Source organism: Xiphophorus maculatus, chromosome 11, assembly GCF_002775205.1.
Source record: "Xiphophorus maculatus strain JP 163 A chromosome 11, X_maculatus-5.0-male, whole genome shotgun sequence".
Lineage (NCBI taxonomy): Eukaryota > Metazoa > Chordata > Actinopteri > Cyprinodontiformes > Poeciliidae > Xiphophorus > Xiphophorus maculatus.
In genome coordinates this window covers 15,975,840-16,001,996 of record NC_036453.1, presented here as the reverse complement: position 1 = coordinate 16,001,996, position 26,157 = coordinate 15,975,840, and the positions used below count along the sequence as shown (strand labels likewise).

At 40.0% G+C, this 26,157-nt stretch overlaps 1 protein-coding gene across 4 annotated transcripts; it reads left to right on the top strand.

The window, feature by feature from the left end:
• The first annotated feature begins 282 nt into the window (after positions 1-282).
• panx3 (pannexin 3) lies at positions 283-9,273 on the top strand. 4 transcript variants are annotated; one of them, XM_023341772.1, is made up of 6 exons: positions 286-412; positions 627-881; positions 5,981-6,123; positions 6,394-6,608; positions 7,463-8,214; positions 8,583-9,273. In XM_023341772.1, exons 2-6 carry the CDS (start codon positions 698-700, stop codon positions 8,639-8,641), a joined length of 1,353 nt encoding a protein of 450 aa, XP_023197540.1. In that variant the 5' UTR covers positions 286-412; positions 627-697; the 3' UTR covers positions 8,642-9,273. The 4 variants fall into 4 exon arrangements, with proteins under 4 accessions (XP_023197541.1, XP_014325930.1, XP_023197539.1 ...); XM_023341773.1 differs by lacking the exon at positions 8,583-9,273 and having other exon boundaries at positions 283-412; positions 689-816; positions 7,463-8,576; XM_014470444.2 differs by lacking the exon at positions 8,583-9,273 and having other exon boundaries at positions 283-412; positions 689-881; positions 7,463-8,576.
• Positions 9,274-26,157: the final 16,884 nt, after the last annotated feature.

Genomic DNA, 26,157 nt, shown 5'->3' with positions numbered 1-26,157 from the left:
ACAGAGGCTGGAAAAGCCACTGGCGAAGGTTCACTTGTTTGAAGTGGGCCACAGCCAGCATGCTTCACAGCCCAACTACAGCAGAGCCACAAACACACGCACACACACACCCCCACACACCCCCACACACACACACACACACGCCCACACACATAGGCTGCTTCAAGGCCCACTGTTGAGTACTGGAGGTCTGCTGCTGTCAGTGCCATCTGGGCACATGTACGCTCCCAGATGTCCACTCTGTAATTAGAGCCAGACCCGGCTCGGCCCGGTCCAGCCCAGATCCAACCCCTCATTTACCAAGGCACTCCCTGAATACTTAAGGAGCTTTCCAACTCCACACGGGCCTTAAGAGGGACTGTTTGGCTCCGCAAACAACGGATATCAGGGGGAAAAGACTGGAAAACTAAAAGTAAGGAACTTAAAGGTTTCATTAGTTGTTGGAGCTTTTGTTGTTGTTTTTCTTTCTTTATTTTTATTTTTTTAAAAAGCCTAAGAGACCCAATGACATTTCCGTGTTATTGTATCCCACTTTGTTAATAACTAACGACGCAGTGGGAGTGACATGTTGAAGGTCACGAGCAGGACTTTTTTATTATTATTATTATTTTCTTTTTTATGCACAGCTGAAGCTCCCTCTCCTCCTTTACTGTCCTGAAAAATAAGCGGCTCTGTTATCACCGGGTAGGTATCCAGAATGTCAATCGCCCAGGCAGCGGCCAAGGCCATGTTATCAGATGCCCTGCTGCAGGACAGCTCTGGGATATACAGGATCAACCACCTGGAACTGGAGCTTCCTCTGGACAAGGTCATCAAGTATGTGTCTGTGGGCCTCCCACTAATGCTGGTTTGCATGGCCTTCGCCCGCGAGATCTCCCTGGGTGAGCAGTTCTGCCTCTAAGCTGTTTTTTTTTTTTCTTTTTGGTTGTTGTTTTTTTAAAAACACAGTGGCAGGACATTTGCTTTGTTTTCCATTTGCTTTTGCCCTTTATCATACCCTGCAATAAGAGCTTGGCTTTGTGTTCCACAGTGGTGATTTTGTTTTGGTTGTTTTTTTGTTTTTTTTTTTTTGCTCTTTTTAAGCAATATTAGAATTTTCTGCATATTAATTATGTTGTGCTTGTCCTGAACAGCCTTGTGCCAGTTCACCCTCAACGAGAACTACTTCTAAATTCATTCAGCCCAGAGCAAAATAATAAATTCATGATCACAGTTCAGCGTAGCTCCCACGCAAATTAGTCCTTTTTCAGTTATTATATTTTATGTATGAAAAAAATATATATTTATACATAAATTGTACAGGATTTTCACCCTGGCCTTTAACAGCTTATTAATTTGTTGAATTCTGTCCTGTTCTTTTGCTCACAGAATTGGGTAAATTATATATATATATATATATAAACAGCCTGCTATTACAGCTTATATGAAGGGAGAGTTAATTTGAATGGGTTCATGCATGACGTTGTCAAATGTTTCATGCAACGTTTGACATGAAACGTTGCATGTCAACGTTTCAGGAATATTGGAATAAATATTCCAATATTTATAGTCAAACGTTTCAGGAATATCGGAATAAAGTTACAAATGATTGATGTGTCCCAATTAGCTCGGCTCAAAATTGTTTCAAATCAACAGAGTTAAAGTCCATGAAACTGAAACGTAACTCGGAATTTGGACTCACGGCCTTATGGCGTCTCATTTGTATGAGCTTTCCAAATGTAGCAGCATTGCTACGCTTGCTACTGGGCTTTGGCACAAACTAAAACCGCAATGATCTCTGCTGCAGCAGTTAATCTGAATGCGTTTTTTTACTTTATTTTCAGAAGTAAGTTAAATGACAATTTCTCTCCTGCAAATGGCCGCAGCAGCGACGCAGCAGCCAAACAAAGTTGCTGAAAGAGAAACTCCACTGGGGAGTTGATTGATTTTTCTGCCGTTTCATTTGTCATCTAAAAGGTTTTCAGCCAATCTGAAAGAATATATATATATATATATATATATATATATATATATATATATATATATATATATATATAGAATGGAAAATCTCACAACCAGGGTGTCTAGAGTCATTCTAAAAGGAGGGAGAGAGTGAGGAGACTGACTCTCATGACTTTGAACAGAATGTCTTCCCTTCAGAGCTGGCCTGCAATCAGCACTGATGCTCCTGATGCTAATTACCACAGGGGATGATTGAGAGCTGCGTTTACTGAGACGGGCAAACTGTAATTACAAGGCAAAGTTCTTGTGTGGCGGCTCCTCTCTATTTGAGTCAAATGAGGGGATATGTTGATCAACCAGCAGCGGGTGGGAGCGGGGGGCTGGAGTGTCGGGCCCATCTCATGGATCCTGGCTGCCTGGTTTGCTAGACTTGACAATTTCACAACAGTGCTTGATTGCTCTGCCGCAGAGAAGTCGGGTTTACTTGCACCTGCACTCTCAGCCAAGAAATCTTGTTCAAGGCACAAATGTGGCGGGGATCTGCCAACGTTAATTGGGGATTGGGAGATGGAGGCACAAGCTTCTGCTCCGTCGCCAAATAGGCAGAGGTTGAAAGATTTTCCAAGATTTACACTAAAAAGTGGTTATTTGTGTATCTCTTTTTTTTTTTTTTTTTTGCCCAGGCTGATCTGGTAACTTGTGTCTGCCAATGCAGTCACAAGCAAAAAAAGAAAAGAAAAATGATTCCCTTCGAGGCGGCGTTGTTGGTTTACTTCCTTGAGGGTTAATAACATGAACTCCTGCCTTTCGTTTTTGGAGAGTTTCACACATGAATCACCTAGCAACCGTGTGCAAGGAGAGTGTCGTCGGGGTAACACTTGCAGGGTTATGCCATCCGTGTGGCAGCATTATGGTATTTAATTACTGGTGAAAGCCGAGCACGTGGAAACAGATGCTCCTGCATGTATTACGAGTGCACAGAACCGTGTCTGCAAGCGCAGGACGTCTGCTCTACAAAGACAAACAACGCGCAGCAAGCTGAGGACGGGTGCAAGGGCCTGATCAGCGTTTCTCCTCGTGTTCGTCGCGGTTTCGCCAAGGCTCGATAGTCAGGTTGACATTTGAGACAATGGCTGACGTCTCCTCTCATAACCCACGTGTTCAGCGGGTTCAGGTGATAGATGTCACTGCAGAAATTAGATGAATTTGAATCGAGCTGATCTGATGGCTGTCTGAGTGAACGACGACACACTTTCGCGAGATTTGCACCTTGGACACGGAAGAGACACAAAAACCAGCGAGCAGGTGGCAGACAATGAAAACTGCTGTAATTCCATCATTGCACATTGATCGTCCATGCAAACTCCAGACCTTATTGCAAAAATTAATTGCTCTGTTTACTTGTTTTAGTCATTCAAAATCCATTCTATGTAGTTATATGTACATCTTTATATTTAAATCTTCCATGTTTGGGGTTTTTTTATACACTTTTTTGTTGTTGTCACACATGTACTCCACCAGTACATAGCCATGTTTCACTTAACTGTTTTTCATTCGTATTTTTGGAGTGTTGCATTAGAAATGGTTGATGTAAACAGCAAAACGTGAGAGAACTTCGCAAAAAAGATTTTATACTTGCTCAAGTTGGTTTTTCGCTTTTCCAAAAAAAATAGCTAAAAGCACTAAAGGAGAGATGCAAGCATAGCTGCCAAATAAGTCATGCTAGGTAATAGTAGCAAACTTTTACCTAGCGTGACTGATCCGCTCTTTCCATCATCGTTTTACTGCGTTATAATTGAATTTCTTTCCGAACGTCTCCGGACAGCACATGACTTCACAAACAGTTGACAAGACAGGACAGCCACAACTGGTCCAATAGTAACACAATCCTGAAAACACCTCCCCATTTCTCTGAGATGTGCACCCCATGCTAGTTTGCAACCTCTGCTTCCTGTTTGTCGCAGCCATGCGTAGCGTCAACATCTGATGAAATTATGCTTTGCTCCAAATCAGTAGATTAAAACACGTCTAATTTGCATTCCCTTTCCATTTTTTGCTCGTTCAAAATTTCTCTTCACAACCAGACGGCAATGTAGCCGTTGTGCATCATCTGCCTTGATGTAGATTGAGATGCTGAATCTAGCAGCTAGTCGAGTAGGGGCAAAGATCAAAGCTGTCAGCCACCTTAAAACAACTCCAGAACATTGATAATTGCCATAGGAGTAGTAGATGTAAAACCTTTGGCAGAAAAGGGAAGCAAAGAAAAATCAACAACAAAGCACTCATTAAATGTCTAACTTTTTTTTTTTTTTTTTGGCTTTGCCTTACTTTTACTTCAGAGATACTCTTACAACAAATTCTTTATTGATGTGTTTTCTGAGTGGGTCTCACAAACAAGGATCGCTCATGAGATGAGGTGACACCAGAGGAGTGTCTGATCCCACGTCTACACAGAGACTTCTGGGTAAAAACCCTGCAAACCGATTCAGCATTCTCCAGCACGCCGGATCCGTGCCTTAAGGCAGTGCTTCTGAACCCCGGGCCTCGGGGGAACCGCGGTCCTTTGTGTTTCGGAGCTTTTTCCTGTTACAGCATAACTGATGCAAATGATTGCATAACCCCCGTCAGCACGCCACCGAATGCTTCCGAAGCACGCAAAAATTCTCCATTCGTTTAAGTCAGGTATGTGGCATAGGTGAAGCACCTAATGCAGGGCAGTGGGCCCTGAGGATCAGAGTAAACTTAAGAAACCCTGAAATAGAGCCTTTAAATACCAACCCTGCATATTATGGGATGCAGCAGTCTGTAGTAGTCTGCTCAGCTGTAGATAAATCTGAACAGATTTCGAGATGTTTGGTTTATAAATAAAATATTTGAAATACATTGTAAGGAAATCATGGTGGCAACACAAATATTGATCTCTTGTGGCCTTAATTCACAGCAATGAGGCAGGAAAGGTTAAGGGAAGGACAAGGGAAGATGTGCAGGAAAGGTCCCGAGACTGGGAATCGTAGACAGCCATGCTGAGAACTAAAAGCCATCTCTATATGTGAAGTGCTCACACCACCCACAAGAGTTTTTCTTTCCAACCATTTGTGGATGACATTTACAAGCCTTTGCCTCACAGAAAAGACAACTTTCGTAAAAGTTTGTGAAAAGCCATAAAAGGTCCTGAATTTAGCTTGCATGGATCAGTCAAAGGATAAATATACCGCACATCAGCAAGCTGCTTTCCAAAAAAAAAAAATGTAAAAAAATCTTAACATGTTCTACCACAACTGTTATTGTCCGTTTCACTTTTGTGTTGAGCTAAAAAAAAAAGGTTTGAATCAGGTTTCAAGTTTAAAAATAATGAAACACCATCTTAACTACACACATCCCCATAAGTAGAGTGGATTTAGTTTTAGCTGACTAAGAACACACACGTATGATAAGAGCATATGGAAACATGTAGCTGTGATCTATAATAAGGTTGGCTTGTAGCACAAATCACACAGTCTCAGTAAATTAGTGGCTGGTTTTTACTTCCAGAGCTGGGCAACGGAGGGCAAGGCTAAAAAAAAAAAAAGTCTCTCCCATCACTTTGAAACTGGTGGGACACACCAAGGGTGTGTCCCACCAGTTTCAACCTACTGTTAGAGGGTGGAGCAGCCATGGTAAATGACAGATTGGTGTAGAATGGATTCAAGTGGTTGAACCACAATGTGGTAATGTCTAGGTGGACTAAATATAAGGCTGCAGAGGCAACAAACTTAGAAAGGAGTCATCCAGGGTTTTTAAATGTCAGGTTGCCATTTGGAAACGTGATTTCTCTGCTGAAAATCTGTATCACTGAAGGGAAAAGGGCAAAAAACAAGCTCAGATCTCTGCGTTCGGTAATGAACCTCCAGCGCTGTTATCTGTCAGTTTTTATGTGGAGATTTGGAGTGCAGGGGGACGGCTCGCAGGCGCTCTGATACGGCATGATCAAGTGAAAGTTGTAGAGCTGTTCCTCAACGTTTGCAGCTCAAATTACAGCTCTGATTTGTTTATTTCGCAGGGCCTCAAATCAGCTGCTTCCCTCCCAGCAATTTCACAGTTAAGCAGGCCGACTATGTCGACACGTACTGCTGGGATTCTCTCATGCATCACGAGTTTGACGGCGACGGGAACTTTGAGGAGCGCTCGCTCTGGGTGCACAAAGTGAGTGGAAAGCGTTTGACTGGGTTCCCTTGACTTGCTTCACCCACTTACCTCGACTGATAGGCTGCGAACAGTCATACGCCGAAGCCTTTTTCTTTTCTTTTTTCTTGCTAAAAACGTCAGCTGAAAATGTCACCATACATTTTTAATGAGGACCTCATTTGCAAAACGCAACAGAAAGTTCAAGTTCTAGTTTGTTTGAACTTGTTCCTGCCCTCTTTATTGTTTCCTTGGCCCATTTCTGTCATCTTTCTCTCGTCGTCGTTTCAGATGTTTCCTTACTCTCTGTTGGCCATGGCCATCCTGATGTACCTGCCGGCTCTCATCTGGCGCCAGCTTGTCACGCCCACACTGGGCTCAGACCTGCTCTTCATAATAGATGAACTTGACAAGTCTTACAACCGATCAGTCCGACTGGCCCAAAGCATTCTGGATATGCGGCAGAATACAAGAAACCCGCTCACATTTCAGGCCGAGCTTCAAAGGTAAGACTTCTCCAGCTCTGCTCATGGCACAAACATTTGTTATTTTATATTGGCCTGTCAAATTCTATATAGCTCTGTAGTCTTGCTTATGGTGACTAGCCCAACCTCCTGGGTACTCATTCGCCCCTCTGGAGTCCTAATGATTCCAGAAAATTGTATTTTTATTGGAGCGGTAGAAAAACATACTGACACAATAAAAAAGAACAAAAAATACTGCAGAGAAGCTGTTGATATAAAATATAACAATGTGTATTCTCCCAACTGGAATATCTTGATATTCTTGGCCACTTTTTGATACATAAAATATGTATTCTCCCATTATGTAAGTTTATAAATAGTCTGGTTTCCATCAGTTCTGCCAAGATGCAAGAGAGGACTAAACACATTTCTCTTTTATATTGGACAATGAATTTAATTTGACACAATTGTCGCTGTAGGAGACATAGTTTGTATTAAATATTTAGTGTCAGCATGCACATGTTAAGGTTGTCCTAGTTAAGCTGGCATCACTCACCTAATTGCCACGTCCTTGCTACTTTTTTCTTCAGTTAAATTTTTTTACTCGACTTTGAAATGTGATACACTTGGACCTTGTTATATCTGGTAGTCGTAGTGTTTACAATTAATACAAAAACATCCCTTTCTCAGACTTTTTGCCTGATTTTGTCTTTTTATCGACCGTCGATATTCCTGCCTCATGATGTGTGTCACACGATAGTCATGTGATGTCCAATCCAGTAACATGTAGACTATCAATAGAGCGGCATCTTGAGGACTACGATGGCGTTTGAGAAAACATGCTGCTGTGTGAAAAGCAACGTCTTCCTGACTTTCTTCTTCTTGTCTATTTCCAGAGCCAAGCGGAAGAGATACTTTGAGTACCCCCTTCTGGAGAGATACATGCAGTGCAAGCAAAATTCGTACTTCCTCGTCAGCATGCTGTTTTTGCGGGGCTTCCTCCTCCTGACCTTTATGACCTCTGCCTGCCTGTATCTTGCCTACTTCCACCTTTCGGCCTTACTGCAGGATGAGTTTAACTGCTTTGTTCGTACAGGCATGCTGCGGGATCAGAACTGGATTCCTGAATTGGTTCAGTGCAAGATGATTGGGCAGCTGGTCTTTCAGGTGATAAGTGTGGTCAACGGAGCAATCTACCTCCTGCTGGGACCCATCGTGCTTTTTAGCATTATTCGACTCTTTGTTTGGGACACTAGCTTCATCTCTGTGTATGAGGTCCTCCCAGCCCTGGATCTCATCAACCGCCAACGACTAGGCTGCCCACTGAATGACCTCAACGTCCTCTTGCTGTTTTTGCGTGCCAACGTAGCTCACCTGAAATCCTACGGGCAGGTAAGAGCTTTGTGCTCCCTTGCGCCGCCACAAGTGGGCAACACAACAGCCGGGCAGGGCTTGAACGCAATGCTGACGCAAGAAGAAATGGAGGAACGCGAAGAAGCAGCGATGGAGCTCGCTGAAGAAATAGGGGAGGCCAAGGAGGAAGGAAAGCTCAACTTGGTGGACATCATGACTATTCTGGGAGCGGCTCAGGGAAGAGTGGTGAACTGCAGTGAGAAGAAGCCCCTAATGGAAGAAAATATGAGCCTGGGTACCACAACACTTATCTATACACTCAAACGTATACTTTTAGCGTCTATTTTCATTTTCATCATCTGGGACGTACAGAAAATCATTTAGTAATCCCCAGAATGCTACTGCTGCTTACATGCTGCTTTTCATATTGTTGTGTAAGGAGATTAAACGGAGGTGAGAGCAGCTCAAACTGTAAACAATTTACTCAAAATGAATGGTTTCTTTATTATTATTTCTTTTCTCTTTTTTTTTTTTTTAACTCCGTTGCCTTTTTGTGTAAAACAGAAAGCAGCCTGTAGTATTTCTTTAACATTTCTGGCACATGCAGAAGAGATGGATTTGTGGTACTTCTTTGCCCTAACTGACCTCTCTGTTTCTTTACAGAGCCAAACCACCAGGGGTACCATGAGTTGAAGGAGACTGCACCATTTAGTCAGTACTAGACCTTCAATGGACTCAATCAATGTGATAGCAATGGGGTGGGTGGGAGTTTTAAGACGTCTGGGAGAAGAGAGGGTTGGACACCAGTTGGGGCTCAGCACTCTAGAAAAAAAAACAAAAAAACTCCTTTAGAGTTTCAGGTCAAATTGTTCTGACTAGAAATGTCAATGGGATATGGATTTGTCAGGTTTTAGCTTCTGGGCTTGTGTAGCTGCCACAGATCTTTCTTCTGTCTTTCAGCAGAGACCTTAATGTGTTTTTTAAAAAGAGTCAAAGGAAAGTTTGTGAGAAAAAAAAAAAAAAGTGGTTCTTGTAATTGTGTTGCCAGGATGTCACTTGTCAGGAGAAAACACTTGTGAAAAGCTCCAGCTTTCTGCTTAGTCAGTATTTATTTGATGTCAAGAGACAAAAGCGCATGTTAAATGGAAACTGCTGTATGATTTTAGTACTCTGTCTGTTCATTTTCTGTGAGAGCCACTGTAACATTCAATAAGTATTACTTATCCACCGTGTTATGCACTTGCTTTTCTGTGACAGCTTGCTTTTATCATCTTTCTGTTGTTTTCTTTTCACTTCAACATCAAATAAAGTTCTTGGTATCAGTATTTTTTTTAAATATATAGACATAAAGAAATTAGTGTCATTTTTTGACTAATGTTGCTAATCAACCAATATAAAATGTCACACTACCTAAATCTAACAGTGTGAAAAAATATGTCCAAGGGATGAGTAGTGAGTGACAAAGATATGTAGGAAAGAAATGATCAGAAAATCAGGGCTGCACATTGGAACAAGAAAAGCAACAAGACGGTCCTGAGTACGAATCCTTGCCTGAGGTTTCTCTGCATGTAGTTTGCTTTTTGCCCCCCTGTGTATGTGTGGGGGGTCTCTTTGGCGTAATCACACAGACACTTCAGTTTAGTTACATAATGTCAACTCACACCGCATCATCTTGAGGCACTTTACCAAAACAAAGTCATACATACATTCCATTTGCTCCTACTTATCTAACAGTGCACTACGTTTGGTTCACTATTCAAATTAGTTTCAAAAAAGTTTTCTGTCTAAGGAAACTCAGCAAATTGCATCAAGTTGTTGACTTGCAGCATTCACTCCTCCTGGACAGTCCGAAAACACGGCTGTTCAGTTAATTGATCTCTCTAAAATTGTCCTTAAGCATGAGAGTGGGTGTGCACGGTTGTTTGTCTTGTGTCTTAATGTTGCTGGGTAATGGACTGGTGGCCTGTCCAGGGTGCACTCCACCACTCTCCCAGTGACTGCTGGAGAAAAGTACTGGCATTACTATGACCCTACAAGAACAACCAGGCGTGGAAAATGGATGGGTAGGTAATGAAAAAAAAAATCCTCCTATTATGTGTCTCACCTCTTTCTGAAACAGGATTTTTTATTGTTACAATTGACTGAGATCCTGATCCAGTTACATCCAGAATTCTCCGTTTGATTTGACAGCAACTGGTATCCAACAGAAGTGTCTGCAGAACTTTTTCTTTCTACAGATACAGCCATCTTGATGAGTACAGCTGTCACCTCATTCCAGTAGCCGAGAGAGACTTTTAAATGTTTTGACTTTTTTTCTTCTGTCATAAAAGTTAATTAAACTAGCGGAATTTATGAGTGCAGGAAACTCTTCATAATACAAACTGACGGTAAAGCATCCCCTCTTCCCTGCCGGAAAGACGATGGAGTTGTGTTCTTGGCAAGTCCCATTCGTGACAACAACTGCAGTGAAGATTTGATGGCAGTGATATATGGCTATCACATCTGAGCTAGCAGGTTGATGGGGCTCTCTCTCTCACTATGAGAGTTTCACACACAAGCAGTGCCCATTTTTTTCTGTGCTCTGTTTTCTTGTTTTTCTCCCATCAGCCAATATCCTGTGTTGTATTCTGGCTCACACAGATATCCTCTTATCTCCCCAGAAACAGACAAGTCATCTTCACTGTCCTGATCACTCACTCTTACAGTCTCTCAGTTCTGGGGATTTATTTTGTAAAATGACAGTGCCAGCTGTTCGGGGAAAATGAACAAACTAAATGTTGCAGTTTCTCACTTTTAACTTCACTGTAACGTTAGTCTGGTTTAGATAAAGTACAAACTGCTGATGACTTCTTCACACAACATTATTTCAAACAGTCCAGGTTGGTTTTTAAATGTCTTAGGGTCCATATAGTGTATCACAAGTTCAGTGCTTGCCTTCCATTTGGTAGTGCAGTGATTTAGGCCCTGCTTCACCTCGTCCAACCATTTATTTCACTGTGTGTAAGATGGAAAAAAGCTGTGTGGAAGTTATGAAATGCTGTCAGAATGTGTGAATGTGCCTCATTGTGACAGACTCTTAAAGTGGTGAGTGAAAAAACCACACGAATGTAGCTGAGCACCTGTCAAGGTAATTGGCGTTCAGCATCTAGCTTCAGTAGCTAGATGCTGATGTAGCGTTACATCTCATGTTTTTTGAGATGCAACGCTAACCAACTCAGGGATTAAAGCAGTTACTTTGTACCACAGACACACAAGCAGCCATGTTACCAGATAATTAAGCAAGGGACCTTTTCATATGGGACACATTAGTGAAACACGCTAAAGCCATGAAATACATATTGCAGAGTTACACTCAATAGCCACTTCATTAGTTATCTTGTACCAGTTTTGACCCACGTTTGGTTTAAGAGCCGTTCTTCAACACGGTAACGGAAATATTCCTCAGATATTCTGCTCCGTATTGTCACGATAGAAACACACAGCTGCTTATCTGTGATCATTTCTCATTTGATACCGCTCGAAGGTGCTCTGTTGCATTGTTGAGGTCATTGGAGTAACCTAAAGATTAATCATGCTAACCCTATTGACGTGTTCAAGAAACCAGTTTTAAGTTATTTGATAATTATGGTGTTCTATACTCGAGATGAACACGCGACGGTCATAAAGGAATGGACATGGTTAGCAAAGACATTGACGGAGCATTTACCTGATGTTCATTTGGTACTAAGGGACTTAACCCTTTCATGCATGAATTATGATCCTTTGTGTCAACATTTTTTTCCATTTTTTAAAATTTTTTTCTTAAAGCATAAAAACGGTAGGAATTTTTTTTTGTAAAAATAATTTTTTTATTTTTTTTTATTTTTAATGTGATCAATTGTAATTTTGTCCAAATACAAAGTTGTTATTTGAAAAATACATCAGTAGTATTGTTCCTTAGGGGTTCTCTGATGTCACAATATTTTTTTTACTTGCAAGAGTCGTCTACAGTAGAAGGAGGGACCGGGTCGGTTCTCATGCTTTTTTGTCTGTCGGCCATATTGTATTTAACAAAAATAATTTCTTGCATTTGCAGCTGATGGCCAGTAGTTGATGGTATATTTTATGATGCATTAGTGTCCACTTCAGTGGTCTGTGTGCATTTATAACATAAAAATCCACAGGAAGCACAAGAAAATGGCTTTTAGAAAGCTGTCCACTGTAGTGACCACTATGCATGAAAGGGTTGTGTCAATGTAAGTACTGTACACCAAAGGCAGCCCTCTGAAACAATATAGATATAAACTTTCATTCATGTTTTTTTATATCAACTTCTGACTGTATAATCAAAACTTGTCAGACCAGGCAATGCTTGTGCTGGTACAACACTTTGTCTTTTTAGAGATAGTATTCAGGAAACCTTCGGTTTGAGCTACTATTGGCTTTGGATCATCTGAAAACAAAATGTCCCTTTTCAAACCATTCCTGGATGAAATCCTCAGTAGATTATACCAGCCTCTCTGGCACTAACAAGCATGCCGCCTTCAAAGTTACATTCTTGCTCTTTCTGAGGTTTAGTTAGTTGTCTTCATCACATCTAGTTACCTAAATACATTAAGGAGCTATCTTGCGTTTGGACTAATTGCCATTGCTGTGAAGTATCAATTGAATAGGTGTACCTCGTGAAGTAGCCAGACAGCGTATGTTAGTGGCCTTTATTCACTCCACATAGTCTCTTGATTTTAACAATAGCTAAACTTTAAAGCAGGCTATCTGCTGATATACTTTCTATCAAAAGCAGGGAATGCCACCTCCTGTTCTCCACCCTTCATCTGGCACACAGTAAGATACAGGCGGCAGGTTATGATAATGAATATTCCCAGCCATGTATTCTGAATTGAGGGCAGTCTTAATTCAAAGCTTGACACAAAGGCAATCTCATAGGCCTCCGCTCTCTGCTGTATCTGATGCAGCTGCTGCGCTTGGGCCACTTGAGGGCATCATTGAATCATCCCTAAGTTAGACTGTCGTCATTGTTTGGATAGCCACAACGTATTAATTTAGAGCAGCTTCACAACTGAGCCTGTTGATGATATTTATAATTCCTGTAATCAAAACTGAGGAGACTGCCATCCTGTTTCAAATGAGACTTATCAGACGTTCAGCAGGTCCCGTCTCCGTGGCCAGTCCGTTAAAGCCTCTCTGCCGCAGCCAGATTCAAACAGTCGTTATGTGTGAGGATGCTGGGCTTGCGCTGGCTGGAGCCTTGCCGTTTGGAACGGAGAAGTTACTGGCAGTCTTCGCTTTGTCAGCAGGCTAGACATCAATTCCCCCTGTTTTAGCTCTGCACAGCTCAAAATGGCTGGCACAATGCTCACTCTTTAAAGAGGTGTTTGACCGAGAGAAATGAGAGACCAGAGGCATCCAAAGCCTCCTGTTCAATCGTTCCCCTGTTTGCAAACATGATAGTAATGTTGTTAACAGGGTTAGCACAGATGGCTTCAAGTGACTCAATGCACGCAAGTTCTACAGGCTGCGTGAGGCAGAGATGGTGAAACGATGATTGTTGACCAACTACTGATGTCAGGACTGGTCCTGTTGTGATTCTTCTAGTTAAAAAAGAAGCTGTAATGTGTTAACAGTACATAAAGATACAATTCTGGCAATTTTATAAGTAATGAAACTAATCGCATAACTTTTCAAAATAGATTTTATGAGCCAATAACATACAATTTTTTAAGTGTAGCTTAGATGACCGCTGTTCTCTTCCTGAATTATTGCACACTGATCTAGCAACCAAATGCACTTCACAGTAGTTATTTAAATAATTATTCATACCTTAAATTATGAATTTACACATCTAGGCAACTGGGTAATATATCTTTATATAATGATATAAAGATATATTATTATATTAACATTATTACATACATAAAGTATTTTTGAATTTGAATAGAACAAGAACCTCAAATTGACCCTTACAACCTTAGTCAAAGAGCGAGTGCTGAAGAGCTCATATCCTTGAATGAATGAAGTTGATGAGTATGCTATGCACTTCATTATATTTACACTGACCAAACTGCACAAAGCTGCCATTAGTGTTTTATTTTTAACAAATGCAATTAATTTTTACAATGTCGCTGAAAGCTCTTACATTTTCAAAGGAGTTTTTTTATGACAATAGCATAAAATATTACGATCGACAAAAACAAAATCCAAGAAATTGTAGTGTACTATTGGCATGTTGTTGTAATATTGCCTTTATAACATTTAAAATGGCCAAAGCAGGTTAATGTTATTCTGTTACTTTCAGGTATTAGAATGTTGACTGTTGAAACGTTTTTGAGTTCCTATAATGACCTTTAAAATCCACTGCAGTGGAGTCCCGTGTCCACATTTTGTTAGTTTCATCAAATAGGCTAATTTGAATGTCGCAGCCATAATATGGGCTGGCAGTACCATATCAGAGTTGGAGTATATTTATTGCTTAATACTGGATTCAGTATTGGCTGTAGGCTCAAATAACACTGGACAAAAGTACATAGGCTACACTTCCTTTTTCATCATGCAACTCATTGTCTACCAGAGATTCTCTTACCAGAATTGTTCATGTAAGAGATGTGACTCGGCAGAGATTAGCTTAGGATGAACAATTTGACTATTGTTTGTTTATTTCACGGTGTTTTGTTTTTCACAGGATTGTAAATCCTTCAAACTGCTTGGGCATAAACAGACCGCAGAGCGTATGGTATAAACAGTGTTTTATAAGGTTGTAGAATGATTAAGAGTCCTTTTCAATTATGCAACGTGAGTATACTCCATTTTACTGAAGTCCTTCTTCTGTTTCCACCATATTGTTGGTTAAGGTGCTTTGGACTTAAAAGAGATTGTTGAAAACAGCAAAATCCAGCTTATTGATGTCTGTTAAGCCACTGCCTTCCTACGATATTTAGCTTGATTCAGCTCTTTCTTGCAGGTCAGTCTGGGCGGCCTCCTATTGACTTGAATTCGTGGAATAGAATTTCAACCGGGCCGATCAGCGAACACAAAGAGAAGTTGTGAAAGATGATTGATCTTCTGAACTGCTTTAGAATTGTAGTCTGCCTGTACTTTTAGCAGTGACAGCAGTAGAGGTGAATGAAGCCATTTAGTCGGTGTCGGCCATGCTTCCAAATATTGAATTAACACTAGCAGCCGCCTCGTTTGTCTTGACACTTCTGCCTTCGCAGTGGAGGATGGTTGTTTACAGTGCTGGCGATTTCCGGCAAGCTTCATAGCGTCGAAATGGCACTTTACACAAGTCACCACCAAACATTAACAATTGGGTAAAATTTAAAACCTCAACACAGTCCAATCCTCAGTTGCTGAGAACTCAGACCTTCTGTACGTAGCAAAGTGTTACAACAAGGGGCTGGGTTTTACCAGACTACCTTCTTGGTATCCCAAAATACTAAATTAGAAACCGTGACTGCAACAAAACTCTTCAATACAAGCCTCGTCATGCTGGTGTTGCTATGTGAGGAACCCACAGAATATTCTGATAGCCTTCGACTAAAAATGTGCTGCAGACTCAAAAGAGGATTGCTGAGGTCCAGTAGCATTCAGATATTGTTGGAGATCAAGGGGAGCGTAGGAAAGTTTTTATTTGTTGTCAAGGAGTGTGAAATGTAATCGTGAATTTGGTTGAACTGATTTGACTGTACTAAAATTAAATTGATTAATTTGAACTTAAATTTGCTTTCTTTGTAATAAAGTGCTATCTATGTAACCTAAACTGAATTCATTTGAACATAAGTAATCAAAATGAAGCGAGAGCGATAAGGACAAGCATCGAAGGTCAAGGAACTAAATCAAGGACTTCCACCTCAGCAGTTTGCTTTTAAAATTTATATTGAAAACACCAAAGAAGTTCTTTGTTGCCATCCTTTTTTTTTTCTCTTAAGCGACTGAATCTATTGATGAAAACTGATGATGCAGAAGCTGATCACACAACCACATAATTACTTCTCTCTTCCAGAAGCAGAGATCAGACACAGCAGATGTAAAAAAACAGAAGCATTTGAATTTTAAAGGTTTGATGCCACAGTATGTAATCTGAATTTCAAACAACTCATTGTTACACCTTATTTCATTAAATTCAGTATGTGAACTGGTAGCGCATTGAAGAAAAATGTGACATTGGAATAACTTCTGCATAAAAATGTGTAATTGTATGAAAAATGCATAACAAATAAGTGTTTCTGTTAAGTTTTATGCAATTTATGTATAGACGTTTTTAGACATGCTACGATTTTAAGATTTTTTTTGGAAGTCTTCTTTTTACAGCATTTTATACTGTAAAAGCTGCAGCAGCACATTTGTCCTCTGATCATTTGACATCTTCTCACTGTCCAGGACTCCGCTTAACAAAAACAAGCTCATCAAAAACACCACGGCACTCCGTCTCCACCTTATCTGCTCTCACACTAGTCCTCTTGTAGGGATTTCTTTTACCCAAAGAACCTACCTGAACTCATCCGTGAACTTCTTGCAACATTCATGCTCGTTCGATTTGAACCGTCGAACCCTTGGCTTTTTAGTCTTCTTTCTTTCTGCCGTCTTCCTGAACGCTAACCTTCTGTGCTGCTTTCTTATGCCCTCTGATGACTTTACTTTATAAATCCTCATCTCCTTTTGGACACAATTCTGTATTTACCTTCCTCCACTTCTGTATGGGATCCTATGGTCCACCGTCTTCTGCTAATGCGATTTCCATTTAGCAACTCTCCACACTTCCTCTCTATAACCTACCAAGCATCTCCATGTCACCTCTGTTTCCTTCACTAACATATTTATTGAAATCTGTCGCTATCGCAACTTTCTACCCTCCCGAGATTCCTCCTACCACCTCTAAGTTTCCTCCAGAAATCCTCTTTCTCTTCAAAATGACATCCAACTTAACATTTAACAACAATCCCCCCAACTTCTAGCTTCAACATAATGATCCTGTGTAATTGATAAAGTCACATGAGATAATAGCTCCCTGTAAGCAGCTTCCCATTTATCTGTCTGAGACTCACAGGATTGAAGGTGCTGATAGAGGATGTTTGCTTAATCTTCCAACTGGCCTCGGCTATGCTTAGTTTTCTAGAGTAGTGCACCAAATTGACTACACATCGATCTATGTCCTTCTTGTACCGTCATGAGGTCCCACTACATTAATCTGTCACAGAGTCACAGCTGTGACTGTCAGAGAACAGGCTGCAGCTGAAGATGATTTAAAGTAAAAGTTTTTTCCAGATTTTGTTCTAGTACCCCTACTTTTTGAACTAGTCAGTACCAGAATGAGCCTTGTGTCTGTGTTGCACCTCTTAAAATTCTGTCCAGCCTCATCTTTGTTTTGTGGGCCCTGTGATGGACACATCTATATGAAGTTGACCGTCATTCATGCTGATTCTGACCTCTCCTGCGACCTCTCCTGCCAACCCCTACAGTGGCTGAGCTACATCGCCTGTCATTCTCCCACTGCCATTACACATCTGTCTTCTGCCCTGATATTTTCAGATCGTCCACATCAGCATAGTTCTTCATCTCTTTATCTTAGACGTCCTGCAGCCTCTTTCTCTGCCACTCATAACAACATCTGCAAGCTCTGGAGAAAACTCTTTAATCCACTTGAGAAAAAAACCTGTGAAAGCAAAGATTTGGAGGTTGAACTTATGTTTTATTTGTTGAAAGAAACATTCAGCTATGTACACTGATTATGTCGTTGCTGTGTTTTGGAGCAATGATTTAAAAAGTGCATACTTCTGAACCATGAGGGTTGCATTTGGCCAAAAATATTTTATAATAGGTTGAATTTACAGTTTCTGACTGAATGGTGCCACACAGAGAAGTACTGTTAGTAGCACGTTATAGGAGTTTATCCTTAGTATCACTAAGGATAAACTTATCCTTAGTGATGCTGCCTAAAGCATCCTTGGAACGCTTTAGGCAGCATTCAGCACATAAAATAGTTTAAAATTGCTTGAGATTTACAGCTGCCAAGAGGAATTTTTTGTTACCTCTGAAAACTGAGGGAAAATGCTCTTGAACTTGGTTAGTGTTGCCACCACCACTTCCCAACCCTTGGGTCTAAGGGAGACTTTCAAATGTAATGGAAGTTGCTCTGAGTGCTAATCAAAATAGTGACCACAAGACAATGGCCTCACTTTAACAGGGATTTATTGTTCCAAATGACAAAAAAAAAGGTGTAACCAAAGTTGTATTTGTAATGATTAAATAAAGAATTGGAGATTCATGTTCTTTGTAATGTTTTAAGGATGTTTCCTTCAATATATGTGTTTCTTTTTGTTGCTTTTTTCTCCGAAGAGTTTTTGCGGCGCTAGTGGCTCGTATTTTTTCCACAGTAGGCAGACAGGAAGGAGGGCGAGGAGAGGGGGGAAGACATGCGGTGAGGGTCGTCGGGACCGGGAGTCGAACCCACGACGTCCTCATCGAGGACTAAGGCCTCCAAACGTGGGGCGTGCTAAACCCCTGCGCCACCACAGCACGCCCCAATATATGTGTTTTTAAAAGGTGGTGAGGAAAGCCTCCATAGGGGCAGTAGAAGCACATTCTCTAAGCTTCTTTTTTTTTGCTGAAAATATGAAGTTTAGACCTGTTAGGATACAAAGGCTTCAAGAAGTGTTTAAAGTGAAACACACACTTTTAAGAGTTAATCTGTAAGATTGAAAGACAATAGATTTCTGACCAACAACATCCTACCTAGACATTCTGCCTTCAGTCTCTATTTACTCATCTGCAAGTTTGTCATTGCATAATTTCATCAACAATAAGAGAAAGCAATCTCCAGAGAAGCTTTTGATACAAAAATATGGCAATGAGTTGAGCACCTTTACCGACACGTTTGTTTATGCCTGTCTTCATGTCTATTGTACAGTCCAGAATAGCCTGGATGTTCGCATAGCAAATATTACCAGATTACTGCGGGATGGATTATCTAGGAAAAGGTACACAGGCCGGACTAAATACTACCTGGATGTCAGACAGATTCTGGGACTTGATATTTGCTTAATTCCGAACCAAGTAAACAACTACACATTTAGAAACAAGACACAAAAGACTTGCATTAAAGTGAAGTTAGTAACTAGTGAAACTCTCAATGTTTTTGCACAGGGAATATGCAAAAATATGTGATGTTTGGTTTCATGAGGGAAACCAAACATTACAGCTGGGCTTCCTGATCCATGCTGGAATGTCAGGGAATTGTTGGTACTGTTGAAAAGGTCAAGCTGAGACATTGATACATCGTACCAAGGAGCAATAGCCAAAAACTTAATTTTTGTTTGCCTCGGTCCTTCATCGCATATTTTTCTATAGATACCTCTACTCTTTAAATGTTAGGTTACAGTCTAATTTGTAGTGAATTCAACTAAACCCCTAAAGCTCCGGATTCATACTTTCGGACTTGAAGCATAAGACAGATAGCATTTTTTTTTTAATCTTCTGTGTTGCTTTTCTGAGAAGCTCATCCAGTTTGCACATCTGTTCTCGCACCTTTACTGATACTGTCAGATTACCTCAGACCCGAGGGAGTCAGGAGTCAGCCTGTTCCTGCCAGCAAGAAAATCATGTCCGCTGTTTGAGCTGTGTGTTTCAGCTTCATGGCCTGTCTTCCACATAAAGCAGCTCTTAGATTTGTCTAAGTAGGCTAAACTCTTTTTGTGTACGTGAAGACTTTTGCTTTTGCCATGTGGTCCTGAACACATTTTCTTCAGCTGATAACGTGGCTTTGGACTCCACTCAATTCAGCAATTTCTCAAGCGATTCTGACTCAAACTCAGAGGTTATATATATATATATATATATATATATATATATATATATATATATATATATATATATATATATATATATATATGCTCTAGGGTTGACATAATGCAGCTCTTTTACCTCTTCCAACTTTGTGCGTTGCTGTTCATTCCAGCTAAATGTGTCCACTCTTCATAAAGCGAAGTGATGGAGGAGGGATGTTTGCAGCCACGATATGTTGCTTAGGAAAATTTCTGTAATATAACTGTCTTTATAACACAATAGATTTTTTTTGTGTGTTTTTTTTTTTAAAAAACGCAAAAAAGATATAAAAATTGTCATTTGAATAAGAAAACCACTCTTATTCAAGAGTGAGAGGGTTCTTCTTATTTGTGTTCTCCATGTTTTTCCACCAACTCCATGACTTGGAGCTTATTCTACATGACAAGGACCAGAACACCCTTCAGGATGGTTCAGAGGAGGAGTAAAAGAAGACACCTACAGTGTGCCTTTACAGCGCTTTTTCAGTTTCTTTATTTAATCGTAACCCATGTAAATAAACAAAAAATGTGGATTTCTTTTTTTAAGGAACAATAGCTAAGCTAAACTTGAAAGAAAAAGCAATTCCCCCTTAAATATCACAATTTGTTTGCCCATTTCTTGTTCGAAACACCAGGTGTCGAAAATGACTCGGAAGATTTTTAGAATGCACAGAGGGGCTGCTTAGCCGTTGGGAGCTAAGGGAGTTTCCCGAATGGCTGGTCTGCTGCAGGCCAAACTTTTTACCCCATAAACAAAGCGGATCAGCGCTGCTGCTTGGCCAACTTTGCAGTTGATTTGTTGCTTTTTAGGCAGTGAGACGTCAGACTGGGTCTGTCTGATATCTTGCATATCCTTTTATTTAAAACAGGGGTCTTAAACTCCAGTCCTCGAGGGCCGCAGTCCTGCAGTTTTTATATGTGCCACAGGTACAAAACACTGGAATGAAATGGCTTAATTACCTCCTGTTTGTGTAGATCAGTTCTCCCAGCCTTGCTAATGACCTAATTATTCTGTTCAGGTGTGGTGCAGCAGAGGCACATCTAAAAGTTGCAGGACTGCGGCCCTCAGGATTTACAGAGTGGGGTTTATTTAAGGGTTGTCAGACAGGAAAGTGGGTTGGGAGAGAGGAAAAACATGGGCCCTTCATGTCAGTGTAGTTTTTGAGGTTGTTTTTTGTTTAATTTTTACTTTGATTTTCATAAGCTGCTGCTTTAGTTGATTGATTTTTAGTTTTAGTTTTGTCATTAAATACATAAACACAAAAGGCAGTTTTGACTGCTGAAAAAACATTGTTTTTATACCAGAAATTATTTTGTTTTTGAATTATGATTAAACTTTTGTCGGATCAAAGGGTTCTCCAATCCAAGCTCCTAGGCTGAATCTTAACCGCGGCAAAAACCCAAGAGTACCTCACAACTTTGTGTTGCATGTGTTTGTGAACGTCCTCAAATGTTTTTGAATTTCTTTATTTTTTAAATCTTTTAGTGTATGCCAGTTTATCAGACAGGTTCTCTGTAGGGGATTTCTCAGTTCTAATGGCCAGGCAGTAATCAGGCATTACTGTGGCTTTTGAAATTTAACACAGAGCCATGCTAGCTTTAGATAACAGTTTTCCCTCAGTAGATGACAATAATTTCAAAACTGCTTGAAATTATTGTTGGTTTTCTTGGGTTAGGAAGATCAACTCCATTTTATACTTCACAAGGAATAAATCCTCATTTGGACTTCCCACTGTGTCAACCACACTCACTTCAAATTCTAACCAGCCAAGCAATATTTTTAGATATTAGTGGACATCACACAAAAAAGGATTTTATTTTATTTTATTTTTATATTTTGCAGTGTCAAAAACAACCTGCAAGGACTTGTTGCTTTTGCAGAGCATGTACAGACCTTATGGTCCACTTAAATCAGGATTTTTATTGGCCTCTCTTACATGTTGATCAAAGCATTTTGGCTGCTTCTTGATTCTTTCAGTCCTTTTAGTTCTGCATGCAGTGAATACATCAATGTTTTTGTGTACAGAAACCTCTGTTGAAAGCTGTACACTCCCGCTCTGGTGGTTCTTTTGAAAGTCAGCTTTAATTGAAGCCAAAAATCCTGCCTTTGAACCTTTGAAATGATTTCTTTATCACTATACAGTCTTGGACAACTGCAAGTTTTCTAGTAATATCTCTTGCTTTTTCATCAGTATGCAGCACCTCAACAGCGCATTTGAGTTTTAATGACTTCCCTGAGATTAGAGAATTTACAGATGCTTTTTATTATGTTCTAACATGCCTTGCTTAAAATGTATCTTTAAAAGTGGCTTATTTCTTTGGAGGTGTGACAGAGGAGCTTTAGGTTTTGAGGGACTCAAATAAAGCGAAATATTTATTTTTTTCTCTGTATTGCTGGTCAAAATGTAATGAAAGAAATTCAGATTAGTTTATTAGTTTACGATGCATACAAACCCACAAGGACAAGTCATTCCACTCCAATAATTGATGCATGTCCTCCTGGCACTTTTCAAAATTAAACTCCTAATTACGTTCCTCTGCACTATGCGGGTCTCTGGTTAAAGCCGCTTCGGTGCAGAATCAGCTTATGTATCCAGTCATTCACACCAGCCATGTTTAGTCCGCTTTAACTGAACTCTACTTCTTTTGCTAAGAAATTCAGGCATGTCTGGGGAGGCTTGAGTGCACACTCAAACTCTGATGTGAACCAAAATAACGAGCTCTGATCTGCCTAAAAACCTTGGGCTCAGTTCAGTTGAAGTGAACTCTGGCGTGGTTTGAATGCATATGTGAATGCCAAGCGGACGAGAGATCACTCCAAAAGCAGGAAGTGGACTAAAACAGGGGACAGAGGGATTTCTGGGTAAATAAAACTAAAATAAACATGCGTGTCTAACGTTAGCAGAAATGGCTTGTGGTCTTTTTCCAAAGTCAAAAGGAGAAATTCTACATTTGCTAAGACGTAGGATTTAAGTTTTGTGAAGGAAGTCACGCTCAGTGTCTTCTTCAGAGATTTCTGTGTCGTTTCCTCCAGTAATTCTTGGTGTAGCGCCACCACTAGCGTTCAACACAGTACAATATGAAAGCGAACCACAACAGCTCCATGTATTAAATGTTGCCGTTTTGTTCCCAAATCCAACTCCATATGCTGTACTTGGACGTGTAAAAGCATCTTTAAAGAGCCTGCAGATTTTTTTTCAAAACCTGTCACTTGATATACAAAGCTGGTAGAGACAAACCCCAAAACACCGGCAGCTGTGGAGGCTGAATAAAAATTCCACAAATTTCAGACTCCTAATTGTAAATAATTATCATTTAACTTCACAATTAAAAACTCCTCTATCACATAAAAATCTTAAAAAATACACTGTGGTGTGACGAAGGGGAAAACATTTAAGGGGTAAGAATACTTTTGCAAATTTTTCAGTTTTAATGTTATAAATATGATGCTACATTTGTAAAGAAATGTATTTGTGGATTAGGCTCCAGACTTGAACATATGCGTTGTTCATTAACTGTTGAACCAGTTAGTACTGGCTTGAAAAAGAAAAGCATAAAACAGATACTGGAAAAAAAAAACTGGACACGTACCTGCACACAACATTGAAACGGTTTCCTGTAATTTGTATGGCAAGGTTGATTATTACTGTGGTAGTAATTTGGTATGTAAAAGGATTTTACAGAGAACGGGAATGTTAACACTGTTGTCAGGCCACAGGATCAGAGCACTGGTGTGTATATGTGTCTCATCACCCAAAAAGGCTGGAGGAACTGAATTTCCCCACTAGTCATCTAGAAGATTGTGATTTATTATTCATGTAATTTGTATATCACCTTATATTCTAAAGTGACAAAACTGGAGAAGTTCGCTGTGAACAAAAAAGAAGGGCTTGTTGACTTCACGGAACAAATCAGCGAGATATTTTTCTGCTGTTGGATTTTAATTTGGCTCTTGAAAAAATGCCAACCACTTTCCAAACAGTTAATGAATTATTAGGGGCAGACACATTAATTTTAGCCTGAGGATAGGACTGCTATTGATTTTTCAAATGATCAATTAACCAGTGTAATAGGTTATTGTTTTAGACCTAATTCCCAAAGGCCTAGTCATTAATCTCAATCAATAGTCCATGAGCATGACTTATAGAATTTCAGTTACCACCACCCCAACCCAGCCACCCCACCTTGAGATACACTCAGTAAAATCTGCACTAAAATGATTTTTCTTGTTCTATTGCTAATATCTGTGGGTCAGCAGAGACACATCTAATTCTAATGGGAATTTTGCTGATGGAAAATAGCTGTTCATTTTAATGCCATTCTTCTTCCTGTCAAACGTTTCTGATGCTTCTGCTACGACAAGAAACTCGGAACAACCAGGATGCAGGGAGATTGCTGCGTGTTTCCTCCCTTTATCGGAATGTGTGCAGCTTCATAATTGTTTTCCTCTTTCATATTTTGTGCATTAAGTTGTATATTTTAGTAAGTACACACACAGGAGGGAGAGATGGTGGCTGATATTCATTTGTTATAAAACTAACTGACTCTGTAAAACTTGTAGACTCTGTAAATTCTTAGGATCTGACAGGGAAATGTAAATTATAATGTCTATCAAAAATAAAAATAAAAAACTTTAGCAACTCTAATCTCAAGTGTACTAATTACACATATTAAAATATGTACCAACTCTGTGTGAACAAAACTCTATAGATTAAAACTTTTCTTAGCATGACTATGTGTTTTAGGTTCAGGACCAATTCTAGGTATTGGGAGCTGAGGTTTCCTCATGTTGTCCTGATTTGAAAACACTGAGGATCAGATCAGGACGTCCCTAGTAAGTATTTATATTTAGGAAGTAGAAATAGGTAACACGTTTTCTTCTTTTTTTCCCCAATTGTAGGATCGCTAATTTTAACATTTATTGTTCCAACTGAGGCTTGTAGAGAGACGACATTTAGAGTTGCAGAAATTTCTTTACTGTCTGAATTTGTTGCAAATGTCCATCCAGTTCTGGGCAGATTCCAACTTGTGAATAACTTCCAGTCTCACTGTTCAATGATGGAGTTCAAATTACTTGGAAAGTTTGATCTCATAAATATTTTCCAATCGAATGGCAACGAAAACTGGTGCACTGTTCGCACACCCTTTGTAGACTTTGGATCAGAAAAGTGTCCAAACTCCTGGTTTTATCATACTTGCTAATCATTAATTACCAAAAACCGTTTCTTTATGTGCAACATGCTGTTACTTTTCCTCATAAATCTTCTGGAGGCAGAAAGCTGTAATTGTTTCTACTTTCTTATAATAGCAATAACATTTAACTGTGTAACATTAAATGATGAGGACGTTTACAAATGTTTGTAGAAGCATACTTCAACCATAGAGATTTGATTTTAAGCAGATGGGGCCGTGGAAGTGATTTGAACGCCTACATATTGTTGTTTGGAGGGGAGTTTAATACTTTGGCAACATTATCCAGACAAACTTAGTTCTAGACAACAAATTCCCAGTCGAAACATGATCACTACCAGAGAGCTACAATTGCCCCACCCGCCGCATTACATGCAATTACAGAATGCATGATAAAAGCATTTTTGAACAAGCCATTCTTTAACCTGAAACATAAAATAGGACAGTGGCACAGTGATGAGAGCAGTCACCCTAATCACTAGGCTATAGACCTCTACGCATCCATCCCGGGTTCGACTCCCGTCCTCAGTACTTTGAACAAGCTGGACAAGGACTACTCAAGACATCTCTACAAGTCACACTTCCTTCAAGATAAGAATAATCTTGTTACAAAATAACCAACAGGTAACAACAAGGCTAAAGGTCACTCACAATCCGGTAATGATGTTACCTGAGTGAAGCTAACATCATTTATTTTGCTCTGTAGAAAAAAAAAATTCCTTTAGTGACTCGTGTTGACAGATGTGCATAAGGTATAAAACCTGAGAACCAAAGTCCTACCACTTCACCCCAGCGTACAGCGCACAGAGGAATGCCTGACATTATTTCATGTCATCTGTTATAGTTTAGCCTCTTCAAACATAACTAAATTACGCTGAGTTTGAACATACAGATGCAGATGTCTTACAAATGGCTCACATCGCATCAGTCTACTGCAATTAGACCATTGTTGTGCAAAGGGGCAGTTGTTAGCAAGCCATTATAGGGGGGGCCTTTCATCCATCATAAAAGCCCGCTCTAATTGGGTTTGTAAGCTTTTACTCAACTGATCGAACAGGACGGTCATTAGTTCTCATCTTCAAAGCAAGCAGATCTTATTAGCATGTTTTGTCAGTGTTCTGCTGTATTCATTTGAACCTGTACACTGGTCTGCTTACTGATATCCAGACACAGAACTTTGATATTGAGGTTCTGACAGCCTTTCATTTCAAGGACCTGCAGATTTTCATGCTGTT